General features: G+C 35.4%; 1 protein-coding gene across 10 annotated transcripts in view; it reads left to right on the top strand.

Annotated features, from left to right (window-relative positions):
* EVI5 (ecotropic viral integration site 5) overlaps positions 1-27,490 on the top strand; it is a 193,283-nt gene that overhangs the window by 148,536 nt on the left and 17,257 nt on the right. For all 10 annotated transcript variants that reach the window (XM_077905439.1, XM_077905441.1, XM_077905436.1 and 7 more), the window contains one exon: positions 15,202-15,297. In XM_077905439.1, coding sequence (XP_077761565.1) covers positions 15,202-15,297 — 96 coding nt within the window. The remainder of the gene's footprint in view (positions 1-15,201; positions 15,298-27,490) is intronic.

The raw sequence follows: 27,490 nt of genomic DNA, 5'->3' as shown, positions 1-27,490 counted from the left end.
GGCTTAAGGTAATCATAGTGAATGCAGAGATTAAGAATGTAAAACAAGTATTAGCAAGTATGGTGAAAGGTAGATTATCTAACACTAAGGATAACTGGTGTCCCACAACAAATGGAAAGAAGATATATTCAAAAATATGAAGAATTCCACATGTGAGTAAAATTGTGGTACTTGTCTTTGCCTGACTGACTTATTTCACTTAGCATTACATTCTTTAGATCCATTGTGTCATTGTAAACGGCAAGATATCATTGTTTTTTATGACTAATATTCTGTTGGGTATAAATATCATATGATTTCTCTCATATGTAGAATTTCAGAAGCAGGGACACCTGGCTGGCTCAGTCAGAAGAGTGTGCAACTCTTGTTCTTGGGGCTGTAAATTCAAGCCCCACATAAATGTGTTTCTGTCAATTTCAACTTTAAGATTTAATCTTCATCTTCATATTTTTTCCTTTGAATTATTTAAGATAACTGTGTATAATTTTACAGAAACAATTATTTCTCTTTTTTAAAAAACCTGGCTGTACATTTTCCAGGATGGTAACATTGATCATAAAATTGTTTTTTTCTACTATTTTTTTCCCTCAGGCCTTTAAATTCCTCTATATAACACATGAACTCCAAATCATAAGCTAAAGGTGATGAATGTTTGATGGAGGAACATATGCAGGGAGAAAAAAATGGCTCAATAACTGTATTATTCACAGCCAAGCCAAACCATCTCATTGAAATTGTTGAGAGGGAACAATTTATGGTATGAGTTATTAACCTCAAATGTATAAAATATTATTGGTAATATCTTTATGTAGGCTATCTTTAATTTTATACCTTATTCTCCCTTGACTTCATATGAGAAGGAATTACTGAATTGATAAGTAATTCTAATTTGGTTTTTCATACTGGCCTTCTCCTCTACTTGATAAAAATGGCTGGGTCCCTATCAAATTCCAATACCTTAATAATCTAATAAGTTGATAAAACTTCTTGTTGGCAAAATCGGTTCTTTATGTATCCTTCAAACAAATGAGAAAAGAAATATGCAGCCAAGAATACTTTATTCAACAAGACTGTCATTCAGAGAAAGAGAGTTTCCCAGACAAAAACTAAAGGAGTTCATGACCACTAAACTAGCCCTGCAAGAAATATTAAAAAGGACTTTTGAGGAGGGTGAGGGAGACCAAAAGCAATAAAGACTAGAAAGGAACAGAGAACATCACCAGATACACCAGCTTTATAGCGGCACTAAATTTGTATCTATTAATAATTATTCTAAATACAAGGAAATATTACTCAGCCATCAAGAAGAATGAAATCTTGCCATTTGCAACAACATGAATGAAGCTAAAGTGTATTATGCTAAGTGAAATAAGTCAGAAAAAGACATAATACCATATGATTTCACTCAACTGTAGAATTTAAAATAAATGAACATATGAGAAGGAAAAAAGGGGGAAGCAAACCCCGAGACTCTTAATGATAGAGAACAAACTGACGGTTGATGGAAGGAGGTGGATGGGAGATGGGCTAAATGAGTGATGGGTATTAGGGAGAGCACTTGTTATGATGAGCACAGGTTATTATATGTAAGTGATAAAGCACTAAATTCTACTCCTGAAGCCAATATTGCACTATATGTTAATTAACTGAAATTTAAATAAAAATTTAGGGAGAAAATGAGAGAAGAGCATGTTTTATCAGATGAATATATAGGAAGCTGTCTGATAATGTGATGCTAAGGAAGACATATGACAGACTTTGACAGCTAAGAATTGTACTCCCCAGCTTTGGCTTACTATCACTCTTTATGGGATGTCCAGGAAAAGATAAATGAATCAAACAGAAAATTATCGATACCATTTTTAGAAACAATTCTAACACATATCCTGCTGTGGTTTGTCTCACAAACATGGAAGGAGTGAAACCTGATTTCTGCCCCTGGCTTTTTCCTAGCTAGCCATGTGATCCTTGGTAAATCAGTTAGCCACCGAGTCTCTTTAGTCCTCTAGTTTGTTGGATCTAGGCCATGCTTAGGTCAAGCCACCTATGAAGATATGCACAGGTATGGGGGCCATGCCAAAAGAGAGGGCGGCTTATTAATTTATCAGTCTGGAAAAAATCCTGCTAAGAGAAAGACATGGTAATATGAGTCTAGAATATGAAAATAATAGGTCTAGAGTATAATAGTCTTCAAGCTGACGGAAGAGGATCTCAAAAAATAACAGTGCTGAGTAGTAGAATGACAAGATGAAGTGATGCTTGCTTAGTTTTAGAAAGGCTTTTGGGAACTAATTCTTCAAAAGTCTCAGTATCCCAAGACAGCACTCCCAAAGGACTTGTCAGGTCTTCACTCAGCCTAGCATGACAGTGTTTGTCATTAGTAAACAAGATATCGTATATCCTTTCCTCATAGGTGAAAGAGCAAGACAAAAGCTGCTTTATACTTCACAAGAGCACCTATTTGGTGTTTAACTTTGTAGTATTAAAAGCAAAAACAAAATACAAAGCCAAGAAACAAAAGCAGAGATGAATCTTTCACTGAGTGATAAACCTTTGTGAATGGAATATGAGGATATTAAAATATGACTGTTCCAGCCATCCAGAAGATAAATCACATTTTTTTCAGCTACAGAGTTTTCCAGCTGTGAGCACTGTTACACTGAATAAAGTGAAGCTTAATAAGTGGCTGTTTGATGCTTTCCTTTTATGACAAATCCTTTCTTCTTTAGTGATTTCTTTGTGACCAGCCCTGTGCTTTTCCCAGAATTTAAAGTCATCTACTGATGACAGAATAATTTTGCAGAGAGAGAAAGGCTAAAGGCTTTTGTGTGGGTTTAAAGGGATGTGACATATGGAGAGAGTTCTTTGGATCTCCTAAGGGATTGAAGAGTTAAACATGTAGGTTAGTCTCTTAAGGAAATAAATAAATAAATAAATAAATAAATAAATAAATAAATAAATAAATAAATAAATAATAAATAACCGATATTTATTATGTTTCTCATTTTTATCAAATATATATAAATAATAAGTAAATATTTACCAGTATAATATATAAAATGCTGTCTTCTTCTGCTGTTTCTATTTATTTTCTTAGTCTTTGGCTTCACATATTTAAGTTTTTGTGCTCCTGTCTTCTATGCTTCCTCCCTTAACCAACAATTAAATATACACTATATTAGTTTTATCCTGCTGCCTATTTGGTTGAAAAAAGGATTAAAAACAGTACTATAAAAAAAAAAAAAAACAGTACTATACTTGGAGTTTTGTTGGAATGGGAAACTTTCAGCTTGCATAATACAGTTTCTAGACTTGGACTCTTAAAAATATTGACAAAGTCATGACAAAGCAGAGGAACTATTATAGATTTAAAGAGGGTAAAGAGATATAATAACCAAATTTAACCATAAACCTTGGTTAAATTCTGGACAGTAATAATCCATTTGGGGCCCTTTTAAGGGAATTTGAATAGGAGCTACATATTCAGTGATACTGTGGAATTAAACTGTTACTTTAACTGTGATAATGGCATTTAGTTATGTGGGACAGTTCCTTATTCTTAGAAAATGCATGCTAAAATATATAGTAGTGGGATGTCGTATCTCCAATTTATATTCAAATGGTTCAGAAGATATCTCTACATTTAGAAAAAAAGAATGAAAGCCAATGTGGCAAAATAGTAATTGGTAAATATAGCTAAAGAGTATATGGGTATTGTACTATTTCAGCTCCTCTTGTAGTTTAGAAAATTTTGAAAACTGAAAAGCTAGAAGAAAAATACACAAGATATAAATAATAGACTAGGTGCTTTTACGTGTTGTTTTCTACTACCTCATCTATGCATCTAGTACATTAACTGGGTATTAACTGGTTAAATTCTCTAAGAAAACCCAAAAACTTCTAAGCAAACTATCTGGTTGCACAGAGTATTAAAAAGCCTATGGCTTGAAACACAGCTTTTAAAATCTGCTATCTTCCTGTCTCTAAGGAAGTGTCCTTCCTGTGGCAAGATAGGGTAAGTTATAACCAGCATTAAAAACATAGATAAAGAAACAAGCACGAATGGACTCTTAGACATGCTATTACAATTTCACTTAAAAATTGAGGCTTTGTGAGTTTATACAAACCTGAGACCCTGCCTCCTCTTCTCTCACCTCCACAATATTTTTTAATATTATTAAAACCCCATTTTTTCTTCCAAACACTTAATCAAAGCAAGTTAACATTGTATTCACCTCAGTTTTGCTACAGTGTAACACACAAAAAATATACTGCTTATTAGAGCTATAAAGAAAACATTTCGCATTTCTAGCTCAGTGCCCTAGCATGTTTTAATTGTTCAACTTTTTAAAGAGCATGTTGGAATACAGTAGATGTAGGTGATGAAATCTCTGATTAGGATGTACAGTTTCTGGGACACCTGAGTGGCTCAGCACTTAAGCGTCTTCCTTTGACTTAGGCGTGATCCCGAGTCTGGGGATCCAGTCCCACATAGGGCTCCCTGTGGGGAGCCTGCTTCTCCCTCTGCCTCTGCCTCTGTCTCAGCCTTTCTCTCTCTCTGTCTCTCATGAGTAAATAAAAATCTTTTTTTTTAAAGTCCACTTTCTACTATAACTGTATACACATTGCACAAATACATAGTCATTTTTTTCCTGTCAACTATTGCATTTACTGATTTTCCAATCGTAATGAATATGTGATACATCTTGGGCACATTCCATCTCTACCACATCTTTTCCTGGATTGCAGCTCCCAGTGGTTTTAGGGATAAAACAGATGAATGTATATACCTAAAGTCATTAAAACAGTCCAAGTAGTGAAACACCAGAATCAATGCTCTTAGGAAAATGCTCCTTTACACACACTTATGGTTATATTAAAGAACATAGTTTTCGACTGTATCAACCTGTTACCTGATAAAAAGTTTAGCTGATTGGATCCCTTATTTATTGGCATATCCCCTCAAAGATATTGATATTTTTAAGTTTTTTTTCTTGATTTTATTTATTCACAAGAGACACACAGAGATAGGCAGAGGGAAAAACAGGCTCCCCACAGGGAGTCCAATGTGGGACTCCATCACTGGGACCCCAGGATCACGACCTGAGCCAAAGGCAGATGCTCAACCACTGAGCCACCCAGGTGCCCCAATACTTTAAAGTTTTTATTTTTTTTTTAATTTTTATTTATTTATGATAGTCACAGAGAGAGAGAGAGAGGCAGAGACATAGGCAGAGGGAGAAGCAGGCTCCATGCACCGGGAGCCTGATGTGGGATTCGATCCCCGGTCTCCAGGATCGTGCCCCGGGCCAAAGGCAGGCGCCAAACCGCTGCGCCACCCAGGGATCCCTACTTTAAAGTTTTTAAAGAATTATTCTGCTAGTCCTCAGATCTTTGGTTTTCCTTCATTCTTATGAACAAGTATTTTAGTGTTCAGTCAGTGTTCATATATGTGGGTTGTTTTTCTGATCTTTTTTTTAAAAATATTTATTCATGAGAGACAGAAAGAGAGAGGCAGAGACACAGGCAGAGGGAGAAGCAGGCTCCATGAAGGGAGCCTAACATGGGACTCGATCCCGGAAACTCCAGGACCACACCCTGGGCAAAGGCAGGCGCCAAACTGCTGAGCCACCCAGGGATCCCTGTTTTTCTGATCTTAAACATTATTTAGTTCCTCATCATACATTACTAAACTTTAAAATAATAATATTTTCTCTTTGAGAGCTAAGTTAACTAAGAAAGGGATTTGAGTTCAAAATTGAACCAACCTCTATAGACAGGGAACTGACCAGCTGAAACTAATATAGAAATAATATGAAGTGAAACTGATAGCAGAATTAGAAGAAATTAATTTAAGAAACCTTACCAGTTTTCCTTTGTTTTAAAATACATTCACTCTTGGAATGTAGAGATTATGTGTAAATAAGTTTATTAGTCTTGGTCATTTACCAAACTTTGTGCTGGTAGTTAAAAGAAATATTTACCTCTTTTTATTTATGTATTTATTTATTTATGTATTTATTTATTTATGTATTTATATGGGGGGATTGTTTTGTGTGCTTTTTAAAATTTTTTTAAAATAATAAATTTATTTTTTATTGGTGTTCAATTTGCCAACATACAGAATAACACCCAGTGCTCATCCCGTCAAGTTACCTCTTTTTTATATACAAAGGTAGAGTAAGTAAATTCTATAATAAGCATACACTTGTAAAATATTTGAGAATCTTAAAAGGTGAAAGTGTTTCAAAACTGGCATATAAATAAAATTTTGAATTTGTATTCAAAATTTTCAAAGATGGTACAAGCCAGTGTGTTTCTTTCTTTTCTTTTTTAATCTTTTTTTTTTTTTTTAAGATTTTACTTATTTATTCATGAGAGAGACAGAGAGAGAGAGAGACAGAGACACAGGGACACAGGCAGAGGGAGAAGCAGGCTCCATACAGGGAGCCCAATGTGGGACTCAATCCCGGGTCTCCAGGATCATACCCTGGGCTGAAGGCGATGCCAAACCACTGAGCCACCGGGGCTGCCCAGCCAGTGTGTTTGAATTATAGATCTACACAATAGCTATATCAGAACTACCACTTATATAACTATCAAAGTGTGCAGAATTTCAAACCCCATTCACGGATGTTTAGAATTCATTAGGTCAGAAATAGATTCTCTTAATCTGTGTGTTTACAAAACGCCTAACCATTATCATCTTTGGGAATCACTGTTTTAAGCATTTCCTAAGTTATGTTGTTTGTAGTATATTTGTATACCTTGTTGTTTATGTTATAAATTTTATTTGTATTCATTTAGTTAGCCACATTTTAAAAAATATCTCTTAGGGCAGCCCGGGTGGCTCAGCGGTTTAGGGCTGCCTTCAGCCCAGGGTGTGAATCTGGAGACCCGGCATCGAGTCCCACGTCAGGTTCCCTTCATGGAGCCTGCTTCTCCCCCTACCTGTGTCTCTGTGTGTTTCTCATGAATAAATAAAATCTTTAAAAAATATATCTCTTAGGATGTTTTTGTTGCAGATAATAGGAGACTCTATTCTGGATGTATTTATGGCTTAAATAATGAAGGAAATTTATTGGCTTATGTATTTGAAAAGTCCAGAAATAGGATGTATTTCAGGAAAAGTTTGATTTGGGTTCCAACATGTTTCATTAGACGTGATTCTAAAGGCTCTGCTTATCTTTTTTTTTTTTAAATTTATTCATTTTAGGAGAGATTGTGCGAGTGGGAGGAGGGGCAGAGAAGGGAGAGAGAAACCTCAACCAGATGCCCTGCTGAGCACAGAGCTGGATGCAGGGCTCAGTCTCAGGACCCCAAGATCATGACCTGAGTCGGAATCAAGAGTCAGTCACTTATTGGACTGAGCTAGCCAAGCCCCCTTCTGCTTGTCATTTTTTATCCTTAGAAGGCTTTTCTCATTGTGTTAAAATGGCTAACAAATAAGCCTTATACCTACTTATCATAATATCCAGAATAAGAAGGTATAACCCATAATTTCCAGTAAAAGTTTTGAGAGTCACTATTTGAGTAAGACCTGAACCAGACACACAGTACAAACAGATGTGACTATCCTGTTTGGTTTAAACCCTACCAATCAGGGCCTACCTGTGAGGTTAAGGATGGGGATAATTCCTATCCTATGACCACTACATAATGAAGGAGAGAAAATAGATCCTGATATAACGATTGTAAAATCTACTCTAAAATACTATAGAGATAAACTGTAACTCAGCTTAGTCTCTAAAATTACATTGTTTTAATGAAGTACTAATTTATGATTTAATATTTTCAGTTTCTTAAGTTTCTAGTAAAATATGGAGAAAGTTCTAATTTTAGAGCAACAGGTAGATTATAAACAAAGAACCAGTAAGTAACCTTGGGGAGATAAATACCTCCCACATATGGAAATGAACTACAGTATGGCTTAAGTGCTTGTTTTCTAGAGGGATGGGAGGCATGTATTCTTTTTGTATTGATGATTTCTTCCAGTATTTTATTATGAAGATTTTCAAACATACAAAAGTTGAAAGAGTTGGACAGGGAACATTCACCACCTCCATATGGAATTAATATTTTTATATATTTGTTTTATCTGTTGCTTTATTAGATACTTACCTATCCACCATTCAAACTATCTTTTATTTTTTTTATGCATTTCAGAGTAAGTTAAAGTTGTTATACTCTCTCCCTAATCACTTAAACATGCCTATCTTTAGATTTTTGATGAACTTTTGACTAAGAAACTTCTACATGTAACTATAGCTTAAAGCTTTAATATGAATTAGATTATTATGGACATCATGATGATAATTGCTAAAATAATTATTGAAAGATCCAAGAGTGAAAGTGAATTGAAGCCTTTTATAAATATCACTTTATGTTCTCTTAATCTAAAGTTTCTTTTATTGCATGACAAAGCTAATATACTTAAGGTCAGTTCAGTGAAATTATAGAATTACCAAACTTGTTGATGTATTGGAGCTCTTACTTTAAGTGTGTTACTTGCCTAATTAGTTTTGCTTAGGAAACCACTTAACTGGCAATCTGTTGTTACTATCAGCTGAGCCAAAAGAAAATGTCAAGAAAATCCAGGTTAGTGGTAAATTTATTAGTATAGCTGACATTTTCCCACCTCCTTATCAGAAAAGAACCATGTGGACATGATTGAAAAGAGAAAACTAAAAATTTTTGCAAAAAACCCTTAAACATTAGATAATTGAATAAACTCTCTCAGAGGTGAAATTAAATTGTTACCCACTTTTTATAATAGTTAACTGGATTTTTTTTTTTTTTTGGCATTGTAAATGTGTATTTAGTTACCTTTAAGGAAGACCCTAAAGAGCTTTGATTAACATATTTAAATGAGAGCCCATTTGCAGAGCATAAAAATCAGACTTTTAGAGAAAATGTTACTTATATTTTTAAATTTATTAATTAGCATGTAGGACATCTCTCACTTTACTCCACTTCTTGAAGTACCAGCCATATTCCCTTGCAGCAGACTGTTAAATCAGAACCTTATGCAGAGCATTTCAACCAGTATGCCTGTCATACTGGCATGCTTGCTATTAAAATGTGGTAACTGTGCAGGGATGGGGTCAGTGCTAGAGTGTAGAGCTGCTTAATTACCCTTCCTTTGCCCTCAGTTTAGTCAGTGTGCCTTACAAGTTATTATTTGGGTGTGTGTGTATTTGTGTGTACCTACAGAAATAATGGTTTGATGGGTATCAGATTTTTTTTTTTTAAGATTTTATTTATTTGTTCATCAGAGACATAGGCAGAGGGAGAAGCAGGCTCCATGCAGGGAGCCCGACATGGGACTAAATCCCAAGCCTCCAGGATCACGCCCTGGGCCGAAGGCGGCACTAAACCACTGAGCCACCTGGGCTGCCCGGCATCAGATTTTTTTGCTAAACTTTTGAATGTATGTTAAAAGTTTTCCAGAGAAACATAATATTAAGCTTAAATAGTTATGTTTAAATCTAAAAGAACAATTATATACAATTATATTTAATCAAATATATAAAATTTTTCCCTTTGAAATTCTGCCTTTTTTCTACATTGAATTGAAATTCAAGGAACACTTGATTTTTTTAGTCATAAAGGCCATAAGAGGGCTTCTTTGACTTTTCACAAATATCATTCAGGAGTCTTTTTTTTTTTCCTTAAGTAAAAAACATTCCATTTCTTTATTGTAAAATTTCTTAATTGCCCTGCTTTTTATTAAATACTGGCTTTCCTCTAAAGAAATCAAGGTGCAAAATTTTTGGCTAAATCTTACTAAGACCTACCTTTGGGGTAACATATCTTTGGAGTCAGTCACTTTTTGTAAAACAAATTTAATCATTCTTTTTTTTTTTTTTTTTTTTAAGATTTTATTTATTCATGAGAGACACACAGAACGTGAGAGAGAGAGGCAGAGGGAGAAGCAGGCTCCATGCAGGAAACCCGATGTGGGACTCCATCCTGAGACTAGATCCCAGGACTCTAGGATCACACCCTGAGCCAAAGGCAGCTGCTCAACCACTGAGCCACCCAGGCATCCCAAATTTCATCTTACATGCCAAACTTTTCTTTCATGCAGGTTTCCCTATAGGAAAGAATTAGTATTAATTATGATTATTGGTCATTTGACAGCTTTTCAGACCTAATGTGTTTTGCATTCTTGAACTTCTCTCTTACAACATTAGTACTTACTTTGGACATTGTCATTTTATTCATCCTGAGGATTTTATTTTGTCCTGCATGATACTCTTACTTTGGGATATTCAAAATTGTCAAGACCTTTGCTTTCACTGGAGACCGGATTTAAAGAAAACTTTTCTAAATCTAATCCCAAACCACAGATATCTAGCCTTTCCATCTCTTCCATGAGGATTTCTTCCTAGTAGGCAATTATACTTTCCATTTAATCAACTATTTCAAGACAGTTAATATGGCACAATGCTAAAATTAGGCTAAAATTAGAAGCCATCAAAGAGGACAGCTAAACACATAATAACCAAAGGAGTGATTCTTATCAAATTAGTCCCCTTTGGAAGTTGCCATTTCTCATGCCATATATTGAATTTTGGAAAATACATTCTATAAAATTAATTTAATTTTCAGTGAATATTCTTTCTCCATATATTTTTTTCTTTTTTCCACATTCTTCCTTTTCTCCCCCCTTGATTCACTCACTACTTTTCCCTTCTACTTGACATAATCTTCTCCTACTTTGAGGATATACAGAACTGAGATGGAATAAGTCTAGAACCAAGGGAAATTGTGGAACATATGAATGAAAAAAAAAAAAACACAGCTTCATATATGATTTAATTGGGGCTCTGAGTTGATATCTCTGCTGTTTTGGTTTTGGTTTTTTTAACTGAGTATAATTGACATACAATGTTATATTAGTTTCAGGTGTACAGTTTAGTGATTTGACAAGTTTATACATTATGTTCACCACCAATATAGCTACCATCTGTCCCATTACATTGCTATTACAATATCATCGACTGTATTCCTTATGCTGTGCCTTTATTCCCATAACTGGAAGCCTGTATCTCCCACTCCCCTTCACTCATTTTGCCCAAACCCACATCCCCTTCCCCTCTAGCAACCATTAGTTTGTTCTATTTATAGGTCTGATTCTGCTTTTTATGTGTTTATTAATTTTTTTCTTTTAAGATTCCACTTATAAGTGAAATCATATGGTAGTTGTCTTTCTCAATCTGACTTATTTCACTTAACATTATACCCTCTAGGTCCAATAACATTGTTTCAAATGGCATGGTCTTATCCTTTTTATGGATATGCAATATTCTATTGAATATACATACCACAAATTCCTTATCTATTTGTCTATTGATGGATACTTAGGTTGCTTCCTTCCTGGCTATTGCAGATATGCTGCAATAAACATAAGGGTGCATATATCTTTTTAAATTTGTGTTTTTGTTTTCTCTGGGTTAATACCCAATAGTGGAAACATTGGATCATATTTTATGATCCAGTTATTCTATTTTTTATTTTTTGAGGAAATTCCATACTGTTTTCCAGAGTGGTTGCATCAATTTACATTTCTGTCAGTAGGTCATGAGGATTCCTTATACTCCACATCCTTGTCAGCACTTGTTATTTCTTCTTCTTTTTTAAAAAAATATAAGTGTTTATTTTGGGCTCTCACATCTTTTATTTTTTTTAATTTTATTTATTTATTCATGACAGACACAGCAAGCGAGAGAGAGAGAAAGAGAGAGAGAGGCAGAGACACAGGCAGAGAGAGAAGCAGGCTCCATGCAGAGAGCCTGATGTGGAACTCGATCCCGGATCTCCAGGATCATCCCCGGGCTGAAGGCGGCGCCAAACTGCTCGGCCCTATTTCTTCTCTTTTTAATTCTAGCCATTTGTTGTTGACAGGTGTGAGGTGATAACTCATGTGGTTTTGATTTACATTTTCCGCTAAACCACTGGGCCATCGGGGCTGCCCTCCTTTTCCCATTTTAAATTGGATTGTTTGGGTTTGGGGATAGGAACTCCTTATTGGATGTATCATTTGCATATATCTTCTCCCATTCAGTAGATTGCCTTTTTGTTTTATTGCCTTTTTCTTGATGATTTCCTTTGCTGTGCATAAAGCTTTCTATTTTGGTGTAGTCCAGTAGTTTATTTTTGCTTTTGTTTCCCTTGTCTTAGGAAACATGTAGGAAAAAAATGTTGCTATAGCCAATGTCAGAGAAATTATTGTCTGCACTCTCTTGTAGGATTTTTATGGTTTCATGTGTCCCATGTAGGTCTTTAATTCATTTTGAGGGTTTGTGTGTGTGTGTATATGGTGTAAGAAAAATGGTTCAGTTTCTTTTTTTTGTTTTTTTTGTACCTATATAGTTTTCCCAGCACCATTTATTGAAGAGACTGTCTTTTCCTCATTATATATATACTTGCTGGGGATCCCTGGGTGGCACAGCGGTTTAGCGCCTGCCTTTGGCCCAGGGCGCGATCCTGGAGACCCGGGATCGAATCCCACGTCGGGCTCCTGGTGCATGGAGCCTGCTTCTCCCTCTGCCTGTGTCTCTGCCTCTGTCTCTCTCTCTCTCTCTCTGTGTGTGTGTGACTATCATAAATAAATAAAAATTTAAATATATATACACACACACATATATACTTGCTTCCTTTGTCATAGATTGACTATATAATCATGGGTTTATTTCTGGGGCTCCATTGATCTATGTGTCTATATATATTTTTTGCCAGTACCATACTGTTTTGATTACTGCAGCTTTGTAGTATATTTTGAAATCTGGTATTATAAGATGTTTGTTCTTGGGGTCCCTGGGTGGCTCAGCGGTTTGGCGCCTGCCTTTGGCCCGGGGTGTGATCCTGGAGACTCGGGATCGAGTCCCACGTTGGGCTCCCTGCATGGAGCCTGCTTCTCCCTCTGCCTGTGTATCTGCCCCTCTCTCTCTCTCTCTCTCTCTCTCTCTCTCTCATCAATCAACCAATCAATCAATCTTTTTTTTTTTAAGATGTTTGTTCTTCTTTATCAGGATTGCTTTGGCTTAAACCAATGTTTCTAACTAAATTTTCAAAAAATATTTTTTTCTTAAATATGGGCTTATGGCTAAAAATCATAAGGTGTCTGTTTAATATGTTTAAGAAGCCTAGTGCATTTGAAATATAATTGTTAAATTAGTTCCTTTTTGTAAATAAGATTTTATTTTTAAGAAATATCCACACCCAGCTTGTGGCTCAAACTCATAACCCCAAGATCAAGAGCCACATGCTCCAGTGACTGAGCCAGCCAGGTACCCCTAAATTAGACAGTTCTTTGCCTAGATGATAATATGTGATTTTCATGTGTTCAAATATATAAGAAAAGTTTTAAAGCCTGTAGAAGCACCGGCTAGCTCATTCGGTAGAGCATGAGACTCTTAAAGCCTATAGAAACTATAGTTTTTCCTTTATATCTATACAAATATTAGCTAAACTGCTTCAGCAGGCCATATTCTAGTGAAAGATTTTTAAGGCAGATTGCCATAAACAGAAGGAGAAGAAAAAGGAGTTGGCCTGTAAGAATAATTGGATAGGATTTGAAGAGTAGACTAAGGGTACACAAGAATGCAATCAAGGTGAGAAGGACAGTTAATGAAGAAGAGCAATTCTTTTGGAATGGTACCCTGATTTTATAGGGGAGTCACCCATTCTGTTACTGGAGCAATTCTAGTTAGTTCTTCTTTCTACCAAGGATATTAGGAGAAGGTATGTAAGAAGGAAAGTAGAGCATGTACTTAGCTACAGTCAGAGGACCAAACCAGGTGATGTCTAGGGTCCCTTCTTACTGTGAATGGAAAGATTGCAGTAGAGATCTCCACATTGGAAAGTGCTCTGCAGTACAACCCTTTACTTTCCAGGTAATTTTATGGACCTACAGTACATTTTAAAATTTACTTTTAAAAAACTTATATTCAGATAGCACTAAGATAACTTTTACAGAGACTTAAAACTCTTTCAATCAAAATGTAGCTCTTTTTTACCTATATGTATGTAGTGATACTAAATGATCTTCAGGTTGGTTTGTTTCGTTTTTTTTTAGATTTTTTTTTTTTTTCTTAACCAAGAGACCCTGTGTGGAGTAGGAGGAGGGGCAGAGAGAGAAGGAGACAGACTCCCTGCTGAGCAGGGAGCCTGACCTGGGGCAAGTTGGATTTTTAAGAATAATAGCAAGTGTAGAACAGTGTATAGAGTGTCTGTAGTATAGGTAAAAATATGTGTGTGTATATAATTGTGTTTGATTACGTATGTACAAAATATCATGAAAAGATTACACTAAAAAAATGTCAATGGTGGTTGTCTCCATTGGAAGGAAATTGAGTGGTTGTGACTATTAAAAGTAAACCAGTACTTTTCTGCTATCAGGAGTTAGTAATTTCAGTAGATGTTTCTGGATCACAGCTTCTTCACATTTTAAGCATCAACTTAAAATAATCTGGAGATGTCATAAACAATTCAGTTTCATCCTCTCATAAGCCCTATATCTTAAAAGTCACATTTGTTTTCCGATGATAAAGAAAAAGGCAGCTTCTCTCCTCCCCGATCTGTATCCCTGGAAAATGGTCACAGTGTGGTTCTAGATCTATTTGTTATTATTGGAGTACCTTTTTATCAGCTATATCTAGGACTCCCAACATAGTTTCCTAAATTAATTAAACAGAAGAGATTCAGAGCTATCCTTTTCCTTTTAAGAATGGTTGCAGAACCTTTTCTTTGTTCTTTCCTCTGTTCGCCAAACAAAAGCTAATTCCCAGGGTAGCTGTGGGAGGCCCACTACCTTATCAACTAAGAGTTGAATCTCTTATAGTAGAGATAGAAAATCATTTGTGCCCAATGTAACTAGGAGAATGCCTTTGAAATTCTAGGGTAATTTTTTCACTGGTAGACCCATTCAATTGTTGATTTCTAAGAATCTCTCAAAAGGTACATTTTACAAGTTGTATTTGTTGTAAACAACTTCCACTAAGCATTATTTAGAAATATTCAGTATAGTTTACTATAAATTACGTTCCAGACATAGTTTGAGAATACCTTACAGATTAGTTCAGAATTTAGCCGGTAAAAGGATATGCCTTTATGCTGTCCTATATCTTCAAATATTTGAGTACATGTTGTGAACGCTGTCTCTTGTTTTTGGTTTGTTCTGTTGTCACAAAACAGAAAGAAGAAGGAAAGCTTCAAGGACAGCTTAACAAGTCTGATTCTAACCAGTATATTAGGGAACTGAAAGATCAGATAGCAGAGCTGAATCATGAGGTAAGTGATAAATTTTGATCTTCACATATTTCTTTCTTCCTTCCTCTGTATTGTAACAACACTGTATTACTGGCTGTGGCTGACTCTTTCATGATAAATATTTTCTGTGAATCCTTGATTATGATTAAATAATAATATTTTAGAAAATTGTCTTTTTAATAAGAATTATTCTTTTACAATATTGAGAATAATTTTCCTTAAGCCTTTTTATCATGATCTAAAATTATTAATACTGGCATGGCAGTTTTTTTAAATTGTGATCTGTAAACCTTTGATAGTTTGTCTAGGTGTCATAAGTTACTTTTGTTAAACTAAAGCTTTCTTTATACCTTTCTTTATACCTAGATTTGTGTTATTTACCGTTGTGGATAGAGGGAAGTCTTTTTACTCTTGTCTTCTTATTCCCTTCATGGTGGTATTACTGAGATTGCAAAAAAGGATACTTGCCTAATATCAGTTAACAGATTTCTTAGTATCTAAGTACTTTTTAAACTGGCACTACCTTGAATCTATGAGATTTGACTCATGAAATTTTCAAATAGTATTATTAAGTACTCTCCTAAGTAATTTAAATTCATGTGTTTTGATTAGAGAGATACTTTTTGTTAATGGGGCTCTAGGTCAATTTCCTCATCCCTTATTATTTTTTAATGATAAGTACTTATCTAAACATGAATACAAAAGCATATTCTTATCTTAAATTATTTGTACAATAAGGTTTATAGTTGATAAGATTTGAGCAGGTAACATAACTTCATTTGTTGAGAAAGAAACTCATTTTGACCACTAAATTAATTGAAACCTCAAAGGAAAAGTTTGGACATTACTCTTTCCTGATATTACACCCTTCAGTTAAAGTCTGAGTGTTTTGGGTAATAACTCCTGGAGGTAGTCAATCTAAGTAAATTCTGAATGAAGAAACAAAACAGTAACAAAAATGATAAATCTTAAATGTGGTTTAATTTAACTTGTCCTAAATTTTGGGAGTCATTCCTGTGATTTTCAACCAATAATAACATTTAAGGAATTCAGGATTATATTTAATTTTTACTTATTTGTGTGTTTTTATAATCTATTCTGATCTAATAGCCATGTGTGAAAGAACAAGTTACAAATAAGATGTAGAAATTCTTCTCGTTTTGAAAATCCTAGGAATTATTCTTTTTGTTCAAAAGCTTTTCTCAAAGGAAATTTTGACTAAAGCAGTCTCTCCCTTTTTAATTTTTTATAATTTTGATTTAGAGTGATTAGAAAGCTTTAACGTTGCTGAATTAAGAAAATTGTACAGGATTGACTTTATTTCCAAGACTTGTCTAAAAATCAGCCAACAAATACTAACTTTGCCTGTCATGTAACTTCACTAAAAAAAAATTATAATCTCCTCGTCAGGACTGGCAGAAGATGGTTCATGAGAGGTCTCACTTCAATGTCATTTTTTAATGTGTGGCCTGCAAGGTAGTCTTTTGTTTTGAACAAACATGGAAAAGAAATTAATTAATAGAGTAGAATTTTCTACTGTTAAAGAGCTGGATTGTGTAAATTAAAAACTAGAACAGTTTGTGATGAGATGCTAATTGTGCTATTCATAGGGCACAGGTCCTGGGCATAAGCAGGCCCCAGTGAGAAAACCTATAGAGGGTGAGTACAGTGCAGCTGGGGACCACACAAGAGTGCAGAGGTGAGAGTGAGCCAGCATGGGTGTAGGATTTAGAGGCTAGACTCGATTAAGAATTAATGAAATTAAGTTGTGGTAAATAAGGGTAGATTGCATAGAACCAGCTTATGGTGAATCTTCAAAGCCAGGAGAGATTAAATTTACTAAATAAGATGAAACCATTATAGGTCTTCAGTTAGAGGTTCCTTTTCATTATGTTTTCTGAACAGATTTTAATACATTCACCTGTTTCAAAATTTTCCAACTAAAGAAAAGATAAATGAAAACAAGTGAAATTTCAAACCAATGTAATAGGTTATAAGTACACCTACTATACACATTTCCTTTGGCTGGGCCAGTTTCTTAAGAGGGTTAAAAAGGTATCACTTTTTTGTTCTAGTGATTTTCATTCTTGTGCTACAGCACTTCACAATGGGGGGGGAAACCATAACCGAAGTCAGTCTGATCTCTACAACTTAACTTTTGCCTTGTGTGCTATAATTTGCCAGAATCTTTACCTTTTTTTTTTTTTTTTAAGATTTTATTTATTTATTCATGAGAGACAGAGAGAGGCAGAGACACAGGCAGAGGGAGAAGCAGGCTCCATGTAGGGAGCCTGACACAGAACTCAATCCTCGGTCTCCAGGATCACACCCTGGGCTGAAGGCGGCACTAAACCGCTGAGCCACCCAGACTGCCAGAATCTTTACCTTTCAACATAAAAATTAACTTTAAAATATTCATGTTATATTTGAACATGTGACTGTTAACAGTTACTTTGTTAGCTGATTATTATACTTCTCAAAATGTTGAAGGAAATGTTCAGAGAAACTTTGCAGATCTATAAAATAACAGTAGCAGTTACTGTTTATTGAGTACCCCTCTATTGGTCAAGTATTGTATCAGACACTTTATATTTGTTGTTACTAACCCTCATAATAATCCCACATGATGGCAGTATTCTCAGTTGAATAAAAAGACTCACAATAATTAAGTAACTTGCTGGGGTTATACAAGTAGTAAATGGTTGAACCAGGATTGAATCAAGTTTGGTTTATTTTTTTTCTGTGCTGTTACAGACATGATATTAGAAAACATGTCATCAGTATTTAAAAATCTAGAGTGGAAACTAATGACAGTATTTTAACTGTGTTGTTCCTCCCAGAAACATTACTTTGTATACATTCAGTGAGTGAATTCTGCAGTTGACCTAGCCACGGGAGTCTCTCTCTCTCTGTTAGCTTTGCATATGGAGATTTATCTTCACTTCCTGCAGTTTACTGTGATCTGTCCGTGTGCCTTCTCTGACTCCCAACTCCTGCAGTTCCTATCATCATCACCTAACTAATTATGCTCTTAATCTTACCTACTTCTTGGAGCCTCTCAAACCCTGCCAGGACCCTCATAGAAGCCACTGTGGAAACCCTTGCTGCCCCAGATCTGACAAGAACCTAGGTTAAATCCTCCCCTATCTTTACATCCTATCCTCATGGCATACAAAAAAAAAGAACATGCATCCTAGTTCAAGTGCTTTTCTTATTCCATCTTCCCCACCTCTTACAACTCCTGTCCATCTATCATGACAGCCCCTACTAGGCACTTTAGTTTAGAACTGAAGTTAAAGATTGAAATATAACTCATATCCCTCAACAGGTTCACAGCCTAACAACAGAAATAGGTATACAAATAGATTGTAATATATAATGAAAAATATAGCATTATAGTAGTTAACTAGCATTCATTTAATAGTTGCTCTGTGCCAGACACTGTCCTAAATATTATACTTACATTGTTTCTTTTAATCTTCATGACATTCCTATGAAGTAGGTAGCATCATTATTATTCATGTTTTACACTTAATAAAACTGAGGTTCTGGGGTACTAAATAACTCCCCATGGTCATATGCTAGTTAGTGATAGAGGTAATTCAGGTTATATGACTCCAAGCCCATTCATGTACTTAACGCCATATATTATAGCATTTTTTGAAACATATGGAATAAAATGGTAACAGCACTTGGGTTGGACTTTGAAAATTGAGAAAAAATTTGTCACGAAGATTGGGCATCACAAGCATATAAGTCAGTACAAAAAACAAAATTGTAAGTTCTAGGAATGAATAAGCCATGTACTTTTGCAACGTAGGTCTGTCTACTTACAGCTACTGACCACTAAAGACAAAGAATATTTTCTAAATGCCAGGAAAGGGAGCTAGAAGAAGGTAGAAAGATACTCCCACTTAGAAGCCAAAAGAAATACACTCAGGACTTATGTAGGTATAATCCTGTGGTTTAGCCAAATTACCAGCTGACTAGTCTTTTCTGGGTCCTTTGAAGCCTTGCTGCTATTTACAGTATTATTTTATAGGAAAATGCATACTACATAGCTGATTTGAAAACGTTTTTGGATGTAGATTATGTTTTCACTTGTTCTTGATGATGATATGTTCTGGTGGATGTTGCAGGAATACGTAAATTTATTCCAGTCCAAAGATAGTTTATGTATGCTAAAAATTAAATATTTTTATTAAACATCTTTGCTGAATTTTTATAATGTCATAATAGTTCTAATATGCTCTATGTCCTTAAAATCTCACAAAAGTAATTCTAGTTATATTTGTTTAGTAAGTTTTCAATATGGAGCAAGTTTTCCCTTTTTTCATTAAGCTTTTTTCTAGTGGTAGTTGTTACACTGGGTGTAGATATTTTGGGTGATTATTTTAATTTTCACAATTATCCTGTGAAAATTATTTTATAGCCTCAGAGAGGCTAAATAACATGTCTTCAGTCATATAATCAGTAAGTAGCAGAAACTTAAATCAAGTAGGACTTTCAGTTGACTGTAATGCATTAATTTTAAAATGAAGTAAAACCAAAACAAACTATATATTTTTAAAAAGAAAGAGAAAAAACCTTTAGAGCATTTTTTTTCATTAATACATACCTTGCCTTGTTCTAGACATAATGAAGCAAGTTTGTAAAAGATGCAGAATAGCAAACTCTATTTTTGTGAGACAAAAGGAAAGAAAACTGTAGGAATATAACATGGAGCCATGAATAAGACCCATACAAAAATGCATACCACAGGAGTATCTAGATATTTCTTAAAAGTGGGCCTCAAACTTGGCTCTAGGGTTTCCAGCAATCAACACAAAAAAAGGGGAAACCTGGTCACTTTGAACATTTCAGAGTGAATGTGTAATGAAAACAGACCAGTTGGTTAGGAGAGCTGCAACTGTTCCTGATGGTAAATCCAAACAGCAGTTTCTTCATTGCTTATTCATGAACAAAACCTTCTAGTATGACCAACTATTATAGACCAGCTATTACCCTTAACATTCTATAATAAAATGGGTTCACAATCATAAAAATTGAACAGTTTAAAGCCTTGAAAGATTTTTGATAGAATTATAACATGGAGGAAAGTGCCCAGGTGATAGGTTTACAGCTCAATAAATTATCACAAAGTGATCACACCCATGTAACTACCACCCATGTCCGAGAAATAAACTCAAAGTCCCATTCATACACTCTTGAAACCACTATTCTCACCCTCTCCTTCAAAGATAACCATGATCTCAACATTAATACAATAGTTTAAGTTTTGAATTTTATATAAATGGCTGCTTATAATATATATTCTTTTGTGTCTTCTTTTGCTTAAAATTGTGAAATTTAACTATGTTATTTTAAAATGTAGCTATAGATTATTCATTCTCATCACTGTGTAATTTTCCTTTGTATAAGTATACTACAATTTATTTATCTTTTTGTTGGTGAACATTTGAATTATTTCGGGTTTGATCTGTTAAGGACACTACTGCAAATGGTTATGCCGTTTTACACTCTATGAGTCATGAAGACAGTTCTTATTGTTCTACATCCTCATCAACATGTAGAATTGATTGTCTTTATCTAATTTCTATCATTCTCTGGCTTTGAAGAGGTTTCTCATTATGGTTTTAATGTGTACTTGAGTAACTTTTTTCCCCTGGCACCTAGAACAATGTTGCCATGTAGTAGATATTCCATGAAAAAAAAATTAATGAATAAATGATTTCAAAAAGCTTTGCTGACAAGGTAACATAAAAGCTTTAATAGGAATGCTAAGAAGCTTTCTAATGTGCAAAAATCAGTGGAAAGAACATTCCAGGGATGCCTGGGTGGCTCAGTGTTTGAGCATATGCCTTTGGCTCAGGGTGTGATACGGAGGTCCAGGATGAGTCCCACATCAGACTCCCTGCATGGAGCTTTCTTCTCTCTCTGCCTATGTCTCTGCCCACCCCTCTCTTTCTGTGTGTGTCTCTCTCATGAATTAATAAATAAAATCTTAAAGAAAGAGGGAGAGAGAAAGAAAGAAAAGAAAAGAAAAGAAGAAAGAACATTCGAGGCAGAAGAAACAACTAGCACAAAGAAGTTAGGAGAAAACATAATGGACTTTGTGAGAAATCATACTAATGTGACTAGAGTATAGTGAAGGGTGAGGAAAAAATAATGTGAGATAGGGTTAAAGAGATAGATTAGGTCAATCCTATATAGTGCTTTATAAGCCAGAATAAATAGATTGTGTTTTATTCATGGTTCATTGGAAAGCCTTTGGATGGTTTTAAGCAAAGAGTGATGTGATCTGATTTGCCCTACCTTCTATATGGTGAATTGATTGTAGGAGAGCAAGAATAGAAATGGGGAAATGAAGGCTATTAAAATAGTCTAGGTAAGAGCAAAGGTGACTTAGAAGGATGAGAAAAGTGAAAATGTTAGCCACACGAATATATTAAAGATACGTTTTAGAGATTGAGAACTTGCTGATGGATTATATGAGGGACATAAGATAAAATAGTGACTCCAGAGATTTTTGGCTTGACATCTGAGTGATTGGTTGGTGCCATTTACTGAGGTTGGGAAGGAGTAGAATATCAAGAGCTCTGTTTTGCTTATATTAAGATTGAGATTCCTATTAAACATTAAAATGAAAATATAAGGTGTATGAGGTTCTAAAAAAGATGTTGGGGCTAAAAATAGGTATAGTAGCTATTGGCATATAAATGCTATTCATAGATAAAGGGAAGAGGTTCTAGGAGCAAGTGTATGGCACTCTCGACCTATAAGATCAAGAGCCAATAAAGAAGATCAAAACTACTTGTGGAGGGAAACTGGCAGCTCTGGATAAGGAGCCCCAGAAAGGAGACTATCAAGAAGGGAGCATTTCAACATAGTTATTTTAATTTGATTCTAAACCTCCCTGGTCTTCTTCAGGGAAGAATGTATTAAGTTATCTTCAGCACTTTTTTTTTTTTTTTTTTTTACCATTTATCAGAGAATGATAGATAATTTATAAAAGAACTTGACAGGAGGAATTGTCTTTCATTGAACAAGCACTGAGACCCCCTTCCTGAAAAACTAACAGAAATGTCAGCTATTTCAGGACAAAGCTGGCCAAAACCCAAAACAATATAAAACACTATTATAGGATGCTATAAATAATATACAACCCAGGTAAGTAAAGCCAACTTTCATTTTAAGGAGAGCCTTTGTGCTGGTTCCCAGTACCCAAGGGTCTTCTGTCATCCTGTCTTCTCTCTTGAGGAGACAGTTTTTTAAGTTATCCTGTGTTATAAGAATCTTCTGTTATTTCTACAAGCCAAGTACAAAATTAAAATTTTGAGTAAATAAAACAAAATCTAAAAAAACCCATTTTGAAGTTTGACTTAGAAAATGTTTATACATGAGTATTCTTTTTAAAATTCTGATAACTGGGATCCCTGGGTGGCGCAGCGGTTTGGCGCCTGCCTTTGGCCCAGGGCGCGATCCTGGAGACCCGGGATCGAATCCCACGTTGGGCTCCCGGTGCATGGAGCCTGCTTCTCCCTCTGCCTGTGTCTCTGTGCCTCTCTCTCTCTGTGACTATCATAAATAAATAAAAATTTAAAAAAAAATAAAATAAAATAAAATAAAATTCTGATAACTGTTTATGCTTGAGCTATAGATTTAGTTAAATATCTACCAAAAAGTCATTTTGAATATCCTAACCATTATTAATATATTTAATATGTATACTCATTTGTTATTAAACTAGAATTTTTGAAATGAGGAACTTTGGGAATCACATGACAGACTGCCCTTTATAAAACTGTGAATCTTTTCTTCTTTGCTCTGTATTTTCCAGTTTAAACATAGTTAATAAAATCAGTTGAACTTGAATTTTTTTTTAAGATTTTTTTTATGTATTAGAGACACGGGGGGGGGGGGGTGTGCAGAGACACAGGCAGAGGGAGAAGCGGGCTCCGTCCCAGGAGCCTGATGTGGGACTTGATCCTGGATCCCCAGGATCACGCCCTGGGCCGAAGGCGGCGCTAAACCGCTAAGCCACCGGGGCTGTCCGAACTTGAATTTTTAAAAAGAAGCTTAAAGAATCATTTGATATTGATCTTCATCTAGGCATCAAAACTAGAATATTAAAAGTAGAAAAGAACTTAGTGATTTGGCTCTGGTTATTGGCAGCTATTTTTTCTCTCTATTTCAAACAATAAATAATATTTTTTTGTTTTTTTAACTGTATGCTTATTCTATATTGATTGTCTGTACTAGTCTTTATTTCCTTGAAAATCTTGTAAAACCCCAAGTATTATATTACCTAGTTTACAGAAGATAACCTAAAATACAATTGACACTTTTACAAACTGCATTCATAATAGGGTATTAGTGGGTGGAGGCAGAAATAAAAAACAAAAGTAGTGTTTTCTTTTGTATTGGTGTCTGCTGATAATTGAATCTTAATTTTAGAATTATTACCTTTAAAATTTTATTTATTTATTCATGTGAGAGACAGAGAGAGAGAGAGAGAGAGAGGCAGAGACACAGGCAGAGGGAGAAGCAGGCTCAATGCAGGGAGCCCAAAGTGGGACTCGATCCTGGATCTCCAGGATCACACCCTGGGCCGAAGGCAGCACTAAACTGCTGAGCCACCCAGGCTGCCCTAGAATTATTTTTTTTTTTTTAATTTCAATACAGGGAGTTATAAGTATTCGTGCCTGTTGTTACAATAAAAAGTACCCAGTTTCCCAGTGTTGCAACTTCTTAATAAAAGAACAAATTCCTTTAAATTTGCTTTTTCTCTAGTTAAATCAGTGTAAAGTATCATGCAGAAGTTCACACAAGTCTCACTACAGGAAAATTTTCTCTGCTGCCAAAAAGTCTCATATAGATAATGAAAGATCATATTTGTACTTCTATGAAAATTGCATTAAGGCTCTTTGAATTAAACCTTTAGCACTGTTTTTAAATCTTACAACCTCCATTTATAGAATAAAAATTCATTCTTAATGACCTTTAGTGTTATTATTCCTATTCCTCTTATATGTTACTTTTAATCTTGGATAATTGGTTTATTTTATTTGAAGTCATAAGATAAAAAAATACTGAATAGTGTACAGTATTTTATGCCTGCAGTAATATCACTATGTAGAAGACTTAAAGCTGAGATTTCAGATTCATATATTTTTAAGCCGGCATGTTCCCAAAGTTTATCTAGTTTTTCACTTGATAAATGAGGAAGCTGAGGGCATAAGAGTTAAGGGACTTACCCAAAGTTACACAGCTAGTTGGTGGCAAAGACGGAACTACTGCCCAGGCATTCTGACTTCTGATCTACTACATCCCACTGCCCTACCACAATCCTGCCGACCCATGTAATTGTCACATGTTAGTTAGATGTAGTAGGAGTCCCATAAGTGTTTAATTAAATTAAAATAAATTACTTCTCTCAGATGGAAACCTAATGTCTAGTTAATAGAACTCTACTATCACCTAGTATTCTTTATTCTTCCAGCATCAGATTCTGGATTTCTCTTCCATCTGAAACTGGAGAATTGGTATGACTTGACCCTTCAGATTTTGTTTCAGTTTCCAGTAGATGCTACTAAAATCTTAACTTTTATATATTAGATGATTTTTCTGAAAAACAGAGGCAACTTGGATTTTCTAGCCAAATTTGACGTTCCCAGAAACATAGAACTAGATAAAAATAGCTAACCCAATTTCATATATACCTATTATTTAAGAAATACAAGCTTACTCAAGGACATAAATTAGCTCAGCTCTTCAATACATTCTGTTGCAAGAGTTTGTTGTTTAACTTGTGACCAAACTTCCAACAATTGTTTCTAGATTAATTTTTTTAAATCTCCAAGGCTATATATCTTCCCATTCATTCTTTGTCTCCAAAAAGAATATATAACACAGAGGAAAACTATAATAATCCCACACAGGAAATCTGACTTTTTATTCAAGACTTTTAACCACTTTCCAGTTTTATGCTATATTCAGAAAAGGGGGCAGTGTTCAACCCAATTATATGCCTCTATGTATTCTATTCCTACTATAGGTAAAAAAAAAAAAAAAAAAAAAAAAAAAAAAAAGATGTTTAAATTTGCTAATGAAAATGTGTGTTCTTTTTTTTTTTAAGATTTTATTTATTTATTCATGAGAGACACAGAGAGAGAGAGAGAGAGAGAGAGAGAGAGAGGCAGAGACACAGGCAGAGGGAGAAGCTGGCTCCAAGCAGGGAGCCCGATGTGGGACTTGATCCAGGTCCCCCTGGGCCAAAGGCAGGCGCTAAACCACTGAGTCACCCAGGGATCCCCGAAAATAAGTGTTCTTAAATAGATTTCATTCAGTAAGGATAGGAGCATTCCCATGAAAACATCATCTAATAGCATATTCTTAAATCTTAGACATGGGAAAAATAAGATATAAATCCAAACTATTTCAAGGGCACCTGGGTGGCTCAGTCAGTTAAGCCTCCAGCTCTTGATTTCAGCTCAGGTCATGAGATCTAGCCCCATTGGGCTCCACATTGGGTGTGGATCCTACTTAAGATTCTCTCTCTCCTTTGCAATAAATTACATGGTTAACAGTTGACTTACACCGCACACAAATAAACCATATAATTTCTTTTAAACTATTTCAATAATGTATAAAGATTATAACGTGATTACAGTATTAGATGTATTGTTAACATTTAAGTGAAACTAATAGGATATCCTTGAAGATTTTTTTTAATTTTTTTTAATTTTTAATTTTATTTTATGATAGTCACACAGTGAGAGAGAGAGGCAGAGACATAGGCAGAGAGAGAAGCAGGCTCCATGCACCGGGAGCCCGACGTGGGACTCGATCCCGGGTCTCCAGGATCGCGCCCTGGGCCAAAGGCAGGCGCTAAACCGCTGTGCCACCCAGGGATCCCAAATTTTTTTTTTTTTTAAGATTTATTTATTCCTGAGAGAGACAGAGAGAGGCAGAGACAGAGGAAGAGGGAGAAGCAGGCTCCCTACAGGGAGCCCAGTGCGGGACTCGATCTCAGGACCCCGGGATGACAACCAGAGCCAAAAGCAGATGCTTAACCACTGATCTACCCAGGCACCTCATGCTTAATGATTTCATTCAGCCTGATTTGGGTAACCAAATGAGCTACAGTTTTTTTTGTTTTTTTTTTAATTTTTTGTTTTAATTTTTATTTATTTATGATAGTCACACAGAGAGAGAGAGAGAGAGAGAGGCAGAGACACAGGCAGAGGGAGAAGCAGGCTCCATGCACCGGGAGCCCGACGTGGGATTCGATCCCGGGTCTCCAGGATCGCGCCCTGGGCCAAAGGCAGGCACTAAACCGCTGCGCCACCCAGGGATCCCGAGCTACAGTTTTAAAGTCTAGTGAACTTACTCATATACTCAGGTTTCAAGACTTGAGATTCATTTTTAAAATTTTTCCTTTAGTTATACTGTATGTTGGCAAATCAAACTCAAAAAAAAATACAAAAAAATAAATATAAAAATTTTCATTTATTCAAAAGCTAATTATCCTGGGGCTTCTGGGGTAGCTCTGTCAGTTAAGCATCTGACTCTTTCCTTTTAAGCATCTGACTCTTGATCTGAGCTTAGGTCTTGATTTCCAGCTCGTGAGTTCAGGCCCTGTGTTGGGCTCCACACAGGGCAGGGAGACTACTTTAAAAAAACAAAACTAATTATCCCTACTCTTCATCTGACTCTTACTTTCTCCTTTCATTATCATACCAATATTTTTTTTTTAATTTTTTTTTTTTTAATTTTTATTTATTTATGATAGTCACAGAGAGAGAGAGGCAGAGACACAGGCAGAGGGAGAAGCAGGCTCCATGCACCGGGAGCCCGACGTGGGATTCGATCCCGGGTCTCCAGGATCGCGCCCTGGGCCAAAGGCAGGCGCCAAACCGCTGCGCCACCCAGGGATCCCCATACCAATATTTCTAAACACATCCATAAAAGCGAGAAGAGGGGAAAATTTATAGGTACATGTGCAATTTATCAAGTTCTTAATGACAGTTCTGGATTTTTTGTTTTTAAATTGATTAAGTTTAGTTTTGTTGCTGAATTTTGTGTCTTTGTTCTCCAAAAAGAATTTACTACACGTGGTTGAGAAAAGTATCATTTGTGGAACAGTGGACATAGAGTCAGGAGACCTGGATTGCAGGCGTAGTTCTACCACTGGTTAACTGTGTAACCTTAG

The sequence above is a fragment of the Canis aureus genome, chromosome 8 (genome assembly GCF_053574225.1).
Source record: "Canis aureus isolate CA01 chromosome 8, VMU_Caureus_v.1.0, whole genome shotgun sequence".
Lineage (NCBI taxonomy): Eukaryota > Metazoa > Chordata > Mammalia > Carnivora > Canidae > Canis > Canis aureus.
This window is presented reverse-complemented; position numbering and strand designations above follow the sequence as displayed.